Consider the following 14,911-nt stretch of genomic DNA (forward strand, 5'->3'; position numbering starts at 1 on the left):
AGCCGCGTATTGGGGGTTTTACATTTTATATTCGTACATTACCTTTAATTTCAATTTCAATCAATTTAGCAGTAATGATCAAAGATTAGCCTTTCTTACTAGAGAGATTACCTTCTGTTTTAATCAGAAAACTATTAATGTGTTTTGATAACAATTGCTTGCAATGTCGGGGGCTTATACAGGCAAATGAACACATGTCTGCGAGAAAAGGGATTATGGGATGTTGTTACAGGAGGTACGTGTTTGTTACTCGTCATTGGGAGTGAATACTAAGATACTATGTTTGCACATTGATTGAATTAACGGTGACAAGGTTACAAAACCTTCTTCTAAATTAAATCATTCATTCATTCGTTGTAATAGTTCATATAATGAATTGTAGAGATGAATAGCAATACTGTATTACACACATGTTCATGTAGATTTGAAATAAACCAAGTTACTAATTTAGACCTAATTCATTTGCGACTATTGATTTTGAAAGTTGACAATAATACATAATCGAATATGAAGTGATAACTCTTGCATCTACTCATAATATACATATATAGTACACATAAACCATACAAAGGTAACTGGGGTATTTTGTTCAAGCTGTTTCATGCTTATTTGAAATGTGATTTTTCAATGCAATTTACATAAGCATGTGTAAGAAACGTTTGTATTTGATCTCTGTAATTATCTTATCCTGTGTAATGAACACGTGTATCAGATCCATCGTCAATAAAAGGAGGAGAATATATCAGTTACGGAATTGATGCGTATAATCATTCAATCAGACAACACTAAATATATGAACATCTCTTTCAACCTCAAAAGTAACAGCCTCTGGTCGAATGCATGTCCAGGTAAACTTGTCCTGTGACAAGTGTAAAACAAACTTATGCGCTGTTACATCATTGGACAACCTGTTTTGTGGAGTCACGCCCATTGCCAATCTTCTGAACCTCGTTTGCTTTCAAAACAAATATAAGTATGCCCATCTTCATAAATATTTGGAGAGATTCAACTACAAGTGTATACATCACAATAAATCAGTATCGTGTTACTTTTTTTAATTCTATAATACATGTACTTGAATTATGATATTTATTCATAACAATGTACAGATTATATTGAAATGTTCAGCAAGCCATTATGTTTGATGTACAAGTAGTGTGCGCAAAAAGTATACGCAAATAAATACTATCTCTACTCAATGATTGGATTGGGTTATCCGGGGTAAAAATAATCGGATTGTAGCGCTTTGAGCGCTTAGAAAAAAATAAACTCGTCAAAGTGCTTGTTAGTCCTACGTGTACATTTCAGGCATCCTTACGATTATGTATGTTCACGATACACAAAGTTTTTCATGATAGCTAGAGTTGATAAAGCCGAAATGTAGCATATCGATTAGTCAACGATCTAACCAATAGTCAATCTGTATCCAAGCTGTCTAGTGACCGAACGTACTCTTCAGAAATTTAGCCCACGCCCCATCACCTGTCATTTCCAATGTGAGAGGTATCTCATGATACGATTGGTCATAGATAACAAATCAGGGACTATATTGAACAGTTAAGATACAAAACGTCCTATTCGGGAACTTTGATGACGCCCATCCCATGACCCTTTGTCTTATGTATGTGCAAGGAATAGCATTATACAATATGTATGCATGTATGTTCGTATATTTTCTGCGTTAAATCTAGATGAACCAAAGCGACAAACTGAATCTGTTATATGTAAGTCACAGACCAGCTTATTAGTACTTTCCTTAAAATATTCAGTATACACTAGCAATGTGTCAGCAAAAACGCTTCTTTCATAGATTATTATGCATGTGCGTAAATTCGTCTTTACAGCCATTGACATAGATGTTTTGAACAATTTAATCTCTCACAATGATATGAGAGGGACATCATTTGGTTTAAGTATGTCTTACATACAATGAAACGGACTGGCAAACGTCGAGACATCAAATGCAGATGTTCAAGCTGTGATGTGTTTTTGTGCGTTGACTGTTTTGAGGCCTACCATAAAGACTTGTTCCAAGGACGATAACGCTTTATGCACTAGTTGTGTTGTACAAATGATACAGTATACCATTCTTGTCAGTTGTTGGGCACAATGTGTGAAGCCTGCGCGATACTGCTGGAATATAGCTAAAATCGCTGTAAAACTAAATTCACTCATTCTCTTCAATTGTTGCATTTCAGTTGTTATTCTTTTACATGTCCAAAATACTAAGACATCTGTGTTCACCATCTGAGAACGAATACACTCATCATAGTGTCAGTCTACTCCCATATGTCTTATGTGTTTCTTTCATACATCATTACAGTAACTGATGTTATGTTTACAATACACAAATTGTTGCATGATAGTTGATACAGCCGAAACACAACATAGCCATTGGTCAACGATAAAGCCAATAATCAATCTCTACCCTATCACTTTGAGTGTCCAAACGTGCTCTTCAGAAATTTAGGCCACGCCCCATCACCTTGCCCTTCCTATGTGACAGGTTCTCACGATACGATTGGTCAACGTATCAGCCAATATAATGAGTAACTGAGATATAATGCGTTACATTCGGAATATTTTATCCCTTCACATGACGGGAAGCTTTGTTTAGCATCGAGTAATGATAAATGTATCATGCAGTATGTTTGTGTATGAATGGTGATGTATGTTTGCAGCGTTAAGTTAAGATGAAAAAGTGACAAACTATAAATCTCTATATGTTCCATGTTTTTACTTACACACCTATTGATAGTTTCCTTGAAATAGTCTAGACGATTATAATACAAGCCCCCCTATTTTTAAACTCTATTATAAATAATATATTATAATTCAGTCCATATGATGAGAGAGACAGGAGGAATTTGTATATTTGTTCATCTCGTACGTACAAAGACCGCGTATGTGTTGATAAAAATACAGCACACACTGGCAAAGGGGTATGAGAGACACAGGTAATAAATTACATGAAATGCTGTAATATACGTATTCACATCGGCCTCTTTCCCATTTGCATCTTTACGACACAATTAAATAATCAGTACTTGTTTGTGAGACTAGACAGTTTCCTGTCATATCCGAGACCTGCCAGGGAAATCAGGCATGATTAGCACTAATTAGCCTCGTCGCAGCAATCAGGCAGTCAGCGAGGGGTGCCAGGTGTTGGGCAGTGGAGCGGCTCCAGGGCTTAATGAGTTAAGGATGCCAACTTCATTATTGTGAATTAAACGACGTTTCGGGACACATGTGCTGTTGCAAGTCGTAACGAGTTCCACGAAAGTGTCCTCGTGCTTTATTTATATTAGTTCATAAACATAAAGTCTTGAAAAGTCAAGGTGGATCTGTCTCCCATAATCGAAGAAACATTCTAGCATACCAACATTTTGGATTCCTTCTTAGAATAAAGCAATGCATACATAAAACCACAATGGTATCTGATCAGCGTTTCACCTGACACGCGTTGAACGGTGTTGGTGTGATGCCATGATAACGAAATTATGATTATAAGTCTAAACTGAAGAGTTTATGGATGCACTGTCATTTGTCGACACAATGCATAACACGAGAGATGTTACCTATCAGCATAAAACAAGTGTGCCTCTACTGGGCTTCCATAAATATATCTAAACATAGCCTGTCCTATCTGATATCGCAATGAGGAAGTGTAATGTGTGTTTGTATTAGTGCACTGTGTTAATGTCAAACTGTTTACCTCAAGCGCAGGATAGATTCGTCTTGGATATGGCATGCATGTGAAAACTATTCCAGTTGGAACTAGGTAAGTGATGTCTTCCTGTACATGAACTGGTTATCTAGGTACCCCCGGGCGCCGTCCAACTACAGCCGTGAACAGGGACAGTCAGTGACCCTTACAGTCAATGCAGGATGGTGTGCTCGATATGTTTCGTATACAGTGATAAATTAAGGGTTGTTGCAGATGTTGTTTTTCATGTTCTGTGTGATTTCCAAACATAAATATGTAGTCGTCCGCTTTTCCCCCGTGTTTAAGGAATAGAGCTGTAACAAATTTGGCAAACTTCCAGCGAAAACCCAACCACTTTCAAACGTAAACAGCGGCCCACTGACTTCTTATACAGGGTGTTTGTTGAGTGAAAGATGACTTGCCAGATGAAACCGTCAAGCGTTTAAAAAGCTACCGACCTAAAGATAAGTTGTACTATACATATTATTGTGCTATGCTACTATATTATTGTGCTATACTACTGTATTCCGAAAGTAATATTTACCAGATACAGATCACGCAGACACTTACAGTGGCAACTGATTAGTGTGCGGAGCCCAGACGCTAGTGACAAGGATAATGTCTATGTGTCTGTAGGTTCTCTGAGCCATGATGGCTCTGTCATACTCTTATAATTGGATGTTATGACTTTGATTAAACTGTACTTTCAAAATAATTTGAACTATTGTGTCATCTTACAGTGAGTTTGGTTTGGTTTGAGCACTTCGATAGCCGGTGGACAAACAGATGCAGCTATATTCAGGTAGCTATAACCAACAACTGCACATATATTATTTACCCAAACTAAGGTTTGTCTCATAGAGAACACGTAAAGACGTATAACAAGTGCAACCGATTTCTTGACACTGACCACTCTTCACACTTTTAGCATTGGCAATGCGATTTGGAATATTCTGATGAAACTCTATGTTGCAACAGATATATCATTTCTTCAGTTTCCTTAGTGAGCAGAAACTCCAACAAGGACTGATGTAAATCTGTCTAGGACCATTTAGGTTACACAAGAACTATCAGGTCCTATGGTTGTAGTGACGGTGTGGCTGAAATTTTGCCGAAGTGACTATATATTCCATCTCACTCGCACTTTGAAGGTAATAGCCAGACGATAATAAAACGGGAGGTTTTACACTACCGTTAAAAGGAATTATCAAGACTTTTTGAAAACAAATATCTAATTGGTGCATGACAAAAGTATACATACATATATATATATATATATATATATATATATATATATATATATATATATATATATATATATATTGTATGATATTGACAGAAGAACGAGTACTGAGTCTAAGAGTCTAATGCAGTAAGAGTGCTGCTGTCAATCACTCAATATGTTTCGCCGGGTGGCCCTCGAGGACTGAAACTGCATGACTTCTCTGTTCTCAAGCTTACACATTTCTGCCGTTTCAATAGGGGCACGTTGCATTAAATGTCACGTGACCGGAAACTATCAGAAAGATATAAACCATTCTTCAACATCATACAGTACTTTTTTATAATGCACATATCAGATGTATTTAAGGCTAAAAGTTTTTAATAGCCCATCATACAGTCCATTTACTATATAACAGCCGTCTGTAAATAACCGAGGTGTGACCAGACATAATATATCGTAAGTCATTTAACAAGAAAGTATTTACATTTCAGAGGCATGAACAACCCAACCAGATATAGCATGGACACTTTGCAGACGAGTTTGATGATTTATGTTATCGGAATTGTCATTCACGGTAGGTGTATTGTGTTTTGAAATGTTCGATGAAATCCTATGCCGGATCATGTACATCCTGGATGACATTTAATTTTTACATTGTTTAATTTATTCACTGCTATTGTGTCATGTTTGTAAATATGCTTTAATGACTCAGTATTAAGTGTTCTTTATTATATTCTTACTCCATATGATATTATTTAGGGACAAGCTTGTGCAGTTGTATATGTATTTAGAAAATGATTATGATCACAACTTCTCATGAATTTAGTGCATACATCCCGATCTTGTGCAAACGTTTTTCATGATTTACAGTTAACATTTACGTAAAATTTAAAATTGAACGTGAAACGTGTAAGTGATTATTTTGGCATGGTTTGCTGTTTTACGCTGCCCTCAGCTGCATTCCACCTATGCGGAAATAAACGTGTCTAGACCAGACACTCCAGTGATCAACAGCATGAGCATCGCTCGACGCAATTAGGATGCCATTACTTGTGTCTACCAAATCAGCGAGTTTGACCACCCGATCACATTAGTCACCTCTGAGGACAGGTATGGATTTTTCAAGACCAACTTTAAGCCAGGTCTTCACGGATGTGTCAGTTCATGACTATACAAAAAAACGTATTATTACTGAGTACCCCAACAGGAGAGCACAACCACTTTATCATTGCCAGCGACTCCCGAAGGTCCCGGAGTAGAATAGCCAACAGCCAACCTATGCTTGCCAAAAAAGGCGACAATGCTTCTTGGCGACTTACGGGATTGGGTGGTCATGTAACCGGGCTAGTCCCACACATGACAGGAGGGCCAGCTTTGGAGTTCTTTATTTTCACAGCTGACTAATTCCCACATAAGGGAGAGAGCTATCAATCCTGTAACATTACATTTAAATACAACTAAATGTTTACACCTTACATGAAATTAATACAATTAACCATTTAAAGAGCATTTTAGGAAATTACATGAATACACACATGGCCAGTGACAGCTATCAAAATTACTGGAAAATAGCATTACATATATAACAATTAAAATACACATTATTACCAGCTATGGGCTGAAGTAATTGTCGGATGCTCCTCAGACGCCTACTCAGGACATCTAAACACAATAGTATCATTAGAAATGCTGTGCCAAACTGTATTTCAAAAATACATCTCAAATACAATACAAATGGGTTTACAGAAATACAGCATCATATTGGAAAGTATTTCATCTCAAACATTCCATAGCCTTTAACAACACTTTAAAATACCATCAACCAACTGAAATATTTTTGTCATGTTTATTCTTAGTAAAATACAACACATAAAACTAACCTTACATTTCCTCAAGACCATGTGTCTCCAGACGTGAGTTGTCAGCCAAAATGAAAATATTGAAACACTTGCCTTGCATGGAAAATATTGGCATAACCTTGCAGCCAATGAGAGGTTTTTCATCAACTTTAAGCCAATCAGTGCAGTCTATACAAGGTATGAACTGTGACCTACCCTTACGAAGGTGGCGAGGCTCCCCATGGGTGCTCCTGAGCTTCCTAACATTTTGACATTAATGTTTTAAAACAAACACCCAAAACAATGCCAACATGAAAATACAGTATTTTGCACCATGATACAGTCAGACTCGCTGACTTGGTTGACACATGTCATCGGTTCCCAGCTAAGCAGATCGATGCTCATGCTGTTGGTCACTGGATTGTCTAGTCCAGACTCGATTATTTACAGACCGCCGCCATATACCTGGAATATTGCTGAGTGCATCCTAAAACTCAACTCACTCACCCACTCACTACAAGAAACAAGAAGAAACAAACAAACAGTTTTCAGGCTATTACTCCGTATTCCTAAATTTTACACAACTACAAATAGCATATGTGGAAATAACCCTTCGAACTAACTGGATGCGCCAGAGGATATAAAGAACAGCATGTTTACTAGTAAAATCGGGAAAAACTGTTGAAAACAATAGATCAGACTATAGATGGAAATTAGGTCACTCAGCCAGGTATGACGACTGCCTGCTGGCACAAGGGGCCATCTCAAAGATATTTTGTGCTTTTTCATGTGTGTTGAATATGTCTTATCTATTGTTTGACACCTCATGTGTCTTTCTTTCATAAAGTGTATGCTGTGATGTGTAAAAGAGTATGATACCTGATACCCGTATTAAATGTCTCAAAATATGCAGGTGGCATCACCACGCAAAGATCATCAGGGATGGATATTATTTGTAAATTGTTATGATATGGTGTGTACGTTCCCAGTTTTATTGCCCTAAAGATCATATCTTATCTGGTATCTCAATCCCCCAGCACGACCCCAACCATCTACTACACCCGTCCTGAATTAAGCTCTCCTCGGCCTTTTTAAAGTTTCCTATCTCCCTACCACCGAAACTGTAGTTATGAAGTATGGAAAAAATCCAGTGTTATCAATACCTTGATCCTTCAATAATAACGCCGAACAATATAGACGCACAGCGCCTATATCACGAATAACTATCGACCACTCTCAGCGAACTTGACAGTGACTGAGCCATGTTGACGCTTTGTCGAACCCTGGATTGTCTTGAATACAGTCGTGGTAATGGAAATGAGAGCAGCGGGGCACCTGGGTTATGATGTATGGTGACCTGACGTTCAACGACTAATGCATATGTCAAGCAGATGTCACTGTTACACTAGTAAACTATTTATCTCATTAAAGCTATAAAACATTACTAGTTTATACTGAATATTCGCTATTTTATTTGAATGGTATATTGCAAATTACCAGAGATATACAGCTAACAATGTCATGTGGCTGGTACAATACATTATCTATTCTTGTGCGTGATGTGAAACTGTTAACTACCAAAATCGGGAATTATGTAAAAAGATAGGATATTTAAATATATTTCGCCCTGGTCATTATCTGTCCTGCAAATTTTAATGTGAAGGTCTAGTGCCTCTTGTAATTTTGTGTCTCAAATATGATCATGACGCGTCACGTGATAAATAATTGATACGGTGATAAAAATCACTAATAAGTAATTTACACACATGTACATCACATAAGACATTGTTTCTCACAGGTGTACAGTGCCAGCTGTCCAGTCCTGTGTTAGTGAGGGAGTCTGAGACAGCCAGCCTCAGGTGGCAACTACCTGCTGCATCAGGGAGTTTCACTGCTGTGTATGTCATCAGTCCATCTGGAGCTCTAGTACTATTGGCCAACACACTCAATAACTACCAGGTAACAGGGAACTACACAGCTCGTGTCACCTACACCGGGAACCTAACTGCTGACCCCAAGGTCATGGCCTTTGACCTCCGCAATGTTGTCAGATCTGATGCTGGGGACTACATCTGTGGGAGGAATGGACTAACTGACATCATACCTCAATGTGGACAGAAACTGGTTGTTCTGGGTAAGGAAAACAATGTGCAAGAATGATCATAGCTACACAACAGACCGAAAATGGTTCTTGTAAGTAACTGTCACAAACATTGGCAATTGGAAATAGTAATCATTTCATTGTGAAACACTGAAACAAAGATGAGACACAACATTGTTTAGTTATACTACCTATGAACTGACCGGAACTACTCACTTTGCTCCTGATAAAGATATCCATTTCTGTTTGCCACGTAGCAAATATATTTCTCGCCTGACTGAAAAGTTGGAGTCATTTTTTAGTCAGTCTTACATCTGTAATCTGTCAGTTAGATTCACAAATCACGAATGATTAATTACGATTTTTTTTTATTACTTATTGTCATGGTATTAATAACATTCCTATGTATGGGTGAACACTTTCAGATCATCAGAAGATATTTCAGTCAAACGCCTCTATTTATCATAAAAAAATTGTTTCATTTGTAATGAGGATAAAGCTGGCTGAATCTGTTCAGCATGAAATATAACTGATGGAGTATGAACTGTGCATCTTTCAATATGTTGCTTTCGACGCAATAAGGCAACGTCATATTTACTTGTGATACAACTACACCGTTGTCCTGGTCACGTTTTGCAACATTATATTGTCAAAGGCGGTTAACGGGTGGCCAAACTCGCTGAACTTTGTTGGTGTATGCTATCGTATTCCTATTGCCTAGCGCAATGCTCATGCATGGTCCAGATTAAAGTAATTTATTTATACACTGCCGTCATTTAGTTGAAATATTGCAGACTGCAACAATAAAGGAACAATCTTCTAACTTTACTCAAATCAGAAAGGGGCAAATCTTGTTCAAGTACACAATCGGAACACCCGCTTTGTGCAGTTGGACTGTTTCCACATTCAGATCTTCGTCACAGAACTAATAGCCAAAACGGACTCAGTAGATAAATGTCATACGGGAATACACCAGGGTATAGTTGTGGGTGCACATGAAACGCACGTTTTGTTGGGTTTAGGATGGTGGAAATGATGGGTAGCTCAAACTTTGACGGTAGACTTCCATGGTGTAGTGTTAGACTGTTGGTGGGTTTGGAAGCCCAGATTCGCAATGGAAGCATGGGACAATTAGCGCAAATGGCTCGTAAATAATTTCTTCACACACGTTTAGTTCCTGGCAAACCTTCCATTTTTTTCTCATTTGTAGCAGGTCAGGATGTTTTTAGTTCCTTGCGTAGGTCAAATTCACGACCAGTTCATCAGTTTTCAGGAACCATTACTCCACTCCGCAGATGATTAATCCCGCTGTGCAACAGGTTGTGTTCAAATGACCGTGACAGGTGATTTGGGCAGGATGTCCTTGCCTTTTAGCAAACAGTTCACATCTATTTGACCTGTAAACGTGTTCCGCTGAACTGGCCAGACAGTGTGAGCCGTTATATGCATGTTTCTGATTATGAAATCATACTTTGTTGAAATAGCAAGTTTTAGTCACTATTAATGTAGAAAATACACTGTTTCCGCAATATACCGCTTCCATTGGGGTCTAAGCTCCGATCTCCTACAAATATCTATTGCTGATGACTCACTACAGAATAATAGTGAAGATACACAGTCCCTACACAGTTGTGGTGACATGATTGCAGATCTATGTAAACGTGCATGCAGTAATCTGTATAATAACTTGTGTGAACGAGTCACTATTTAAGGATCCAATGTGTTATGGAAACAAACTGTCGGTATATTTTGTTTTGTTTTCGGAAGAAGTGTGATCCTTTTACAGACCTGCTTCAATTCTAGCGATCGCTTTAAGTGCTCGACAAAGCAGGATGGTCTGTACAGGGATTATCATTAAAACTGTGATGCGACTCTTCAAAGCGACGTTTAACACCAACCAAACATATTCGAATAACACATATAGGGTCGTATGTATTAGAACATGTAGGTGTTACATGTATGTGACACTGCTTTCTCTTGCTGACAGTCCCGCTACATGTTACAAGACTGATATTAAATCTGTTTTCATTTGCTAGATTAATATTGAACAGAACTGTCTATGTATGTTCACAGACGTTTCACTCCCAAACACATCCAGTAATTCCCTCGTTTCCTGTTAGAAGTGATATTCCTTATGAGGAAAGATCTTCACCCATGTCAGACCAAGGAAGTCATAATGTTTCTGTTTGTAGGTCAACCCGCCAAACCATCACTTAATGGACCATCTGCCCCTGTGTTTGGAAGACAAGTCACACTGACCTGTAGCGCCACTTCTACCACTGTCCCAGCCGACCATAGTCTGACCTTGACCTATACATGGCAACGTGACAACACTGACATCATAGTTACTTCCCCTGGTTCCCCCTTCACCTTCACAGTGAGTTCTCGAGACAGTCACAGCTACAGATGTAGAGCGAGAGAAAGTCGGGGTCTGGAGTCAGATTGGAGCCAACTGTACAACTTGGAGCCACAGTGTAAGTTCCTCCTCTTTGTATTATAAGAGACTCTATCAAAATAAAGAAGAAGGTGTTTGTTACTGTTAAAGGTGTTTACAAGTGATAGTGATAGCTGTATTATTAAAAAACACTTAATTATTAGGGTGTATTTGAGGTGTGTGAAAAGTATGACATATCGCCGATCAAATCTGATAAGCTATACTACAGGGTGACGTATGAGTGTTTGTAGTTGTTTATGTAAACATATACCTTTCCTTCACATATGGCTTTCTTTACATATTCATTTGCTTTTTAATATACCTTAGGGGAATATACCATAAGGTGAAAGGTGTCTGCAAGTACTAGTGATAGTTTTATAATATAAAACTTGTGTATAAAGATTGTTGAGGTGTCTGTAAAAATATGACATATCGCTGGTTTATTCTGATCTGCCATTGATTCATGTGATGCCTGAGTACTATAGTTCTAAAACTGTTTTCTTTCTTGTTGACTTTAGCATTTGACAAAACTGAAAAGCTTTTTCAACGCTTTATGATAGTTTTAAACTGTCTGCATTTGGGGTGTGTGTGACAGTGTCAGTAAACATCTCTCTATGTTCATGAAATTCCAAACACACAGAAGGATAGCTGGAGGGTAAGGTACTGATGTAAAAAAGGAAACGTCTCAAAGCAGATTTGCAAATAAACTGACAGCTGATGCTACCACATGTGTTCTAGCCAAGGTTTTGTGTTCTTTTATGGAGGGGAGGCCGGGGTGTATCAATTCTTTGTTTCGTTCTTTTCCTTTCTTTCATTCATTCATTTATTGTAAAATTAGGAAGATAATGAAGAAATTGAGAGGAAACATTTCGAAGTATTACTCCGATAGTTCCCTATAGTTTCCGACTGATATACTAAACTTGCTGAAGTACTGTTAAACACAGCTGAAGTTGCTCTGGGAAAGAACCAAGGCACTGTGTGAGGTGGCGCATGGCAAGGCAAAAGCTGATCAATACAAATGGTAGAGAAAGCAAGCGAGTAGTCTATCCCTGTTGCAGAGAATCACTGACCATACACAGCATAAGATATTGTTCTCGATCCAGTGACAGTGGCACAAGCTACTGCACCACCGTCTTTGGAACCATCTGTAAATAAGGGTTTGTAATTGCTATATTTAATTTTTAATTGATTATATTCTTGTTTATATTGTAATTCATTCGTTCCTGATTTTTTATATGAAGTTAATGTTAGGTCGACTTGAGGTCTAACTAACTGCCAAGGAGGAGAAGAAAGAAGACGGGATGGAGCTATGTTTTCCAGCTCAATGCCGGCCGAAGAAAGAAATGGTTTAATTCTATGTCCTAGAGGCGGGACAAGAGAAGGTTTCTTGTTGTATAAATCCTCATAAAGGGGATTGAAAACACAGTTATAGGCAGGGTTGGATTCATTAGAGTATAATTTAGTAATGTACTGTAAAGCTAACTTTATACGGCGCTGCTCCAGAGATGGTTCATCAGCCTCAACGTAGAGACTGTCAACGGGAGAGGTTCTAAAGGACCCAAGACACAGTCTTAGACCTTGGTGGTGGATAGAGTCTAGTAGTGTTAAGTTGCTTTCGCAAGCTCCGCCATATATGATGGATCCGTATTCTAGTTTCGAACGGATAAGTGATCTATATAAGTGAAGGAGGGTAGTTTGATCTCCTCCCCATTTAGAATTTGAAACAACTTTTAACAAATCTAGTGCCTTCAGACAGTTGGCCTTAAGTGATTTAATATGCGGCAAAAACGTCAAGTGGGAGTGAGTGAGTGAGTGAGTTAGTATTTAACGTCACATCGGCAGTATTGCAGCCATATCGTGACGAGAACGATGAATTATAAAAATACAAATGAATCACTAGCACGGACATTGTAAAACCCTGTCAACGAAGGACAGTAAAACTGACTAGAATATCACAGAATAGAATATAAAACTAGTGAATAGACCTAAAACAATGTATCTATAGAGGACAGTACAATATAAAAATGAGCTATAGGTTGCCAACAACTGAAGGTAGATCACCATACTAAGGACCACGGGGACTTACAGTACATTTGCTTCCTGCATGGACCCTAGCTGGATTTACATCATCCCCTCAGCTGTTAGCAATTTAGACAAATCTAGCCATAAAGTAAAAACACACTTATTCTACGATTAAAAAGCTGGAAAACTGAAATTTACGTCAAATGTTTTTGGACTTACGTACCCTCTCAGGGGGACAATTATTTTACGGTACTTCAACCCCCTTTGAGGGTACAGCCACTAACGATTTGAGTTACTAATTTAATCTTCCAATTTTAAAATATTTATCTATTTACAGTTCGGTTAACAAATTTAATTCCTTTAAAAATGCAATAATTAAATGAGGACTAACACTGTTAAAAAGATCCTTCATAGTATGTGAATTAAAATATTGATCCCTTGTGATGGAATACTCAACACAGTCAAGCAAGATATGCTTGACTGTGATTCTTTCATCACAAGGGATGCAGAACGGAGGATCCTCACCTTTCAAAAGGTATTCATGTGTATATCTGGTGTGGCCAATACGACATCGCCGCATGATGACCTCTTCAAATCTGGACTGACAACCCAAGTAGGTGTAACCAATATAGGGTTTTATTGCATGTAATTTATTTATGCCCACTTGGGTGTCCCACTTCTTCTGCATCAGATCACGGATGTAAGTTCTAATGCTGGCTTTATAATCAGAGTATGGAATAAGAAGTGGTGTCACAGATTTGTTGAGTGCTGCCTTGGCAGCAAGATCGGCCATTGCGTTACCGGAAATACCTACGTGGCTGGGTAACCAACAAAAGACGATGTCGTATTGGCCAGTGGCAAGATTATTATACAATTCAATAATTTCTATTGAAAGTGGATGTTTACAAGAGATGTTTTTAATAGCCTGAAGGCAAGAAAGAGAGTCGGAATAGATTATATACTGTTTACGTTTAGGGTGTCTTTGAACATATTTGAGAGCTGTTAATATGGCGTTAGCTTCTGCTGTAAAAATAGAACTGTTATCGGGTAATCGAGAAGATATTGTTCTGGAGCCAATGACAGTGGCACAAGCAACTGCGCCACCGTCCTTGGACCCATCTGTAAATAAGGATTTATAATTGCTATATTTATGTTTCAGTTGATTATATTCTTGTTTATACTGTAATTCATTCGTTTCTGATTTTTTAAAAGTCGTTAATGTTAGGTCAACTTGTGGCCTAACCAACTGCCAAGGAGGAGAAGAAAGAAGACGGGAAGGAGCTATGTTTTCCAGCTCAATGCTGGCAGCAGAAATAAGCGGTTTTATTCTTAAAGCAAGAGGCGGAACAAGAGAAGATTTCTTTTTGTATAAATCCTCATACAGGGGATTGAAAACACAGTTATATGCAGGATTGGACTCATTTGAATACAGTTTTGTTACATACTGTAAAGCTAATTTTATACGTCGCTGCTCAAGAGATGGTTCATCAGCCTCGACATACAGGCTGTCAACAGGTGAAGTTCTAAAGGAGCCAAGACAAAGTCTCAGACCTTGATGATGGACTGAATCTAATAGTTTTAAGTT

At 38.1% G+C, this 14,911-nt stretch overlaps 1 protein-coding gene across 1 annotated transcript in view; it reads left to right on the forward strand.

The window, feature by feature from the left end:
* Positions 1-3,656: 3,656 nt before the first annotated feature.
* The window catches only part of LOC137287190 (protein sax-3-like), a 42,016-nt gene continuing 30,761 nt past the window's right edge, over positions 3,657-14,911 (forward strand). The window contains exons 1-5 of the mRNA XM_067819372.1: positions 3,657-3,781; positions 4,447-4,508; positions 5,423-5,505; positions 8,568-8,903; positions 11,063-11,344. Of these exons, the coding sequence (XP_067675473.1) occupies positions 5,427-5,505; positions 8,568-8,903; positions 11,063-11,344 (697 nt within the window). The 5' untranslated portion in view covers positions 3,657-3,781; positions 4,447-4,508; positions 5,423-5,426. The remainder of the gene's footprint in view (positions 3,782-4,446; positions 4,509-5,422; positions 5,506-8,567; positions 8,904-11,062; positions 11,345-14,911) is intronic.

Source organism: Haliotis asinina, chromosome 1, assembly GCF_037392515.1.
Source record: "Haliotis asinina isolate JCU_RB_2024 chromosome 1, JCU_Hal_asi_v2, whole genome shotgun sequence".
Taxonomy (NCBI): domain Eukaryota; kingdom Metazoa; phylum Mollusca; class Gastropoda; order Lepetellida; family Haliotidae; genus Haliotis; species Haliotis asinina.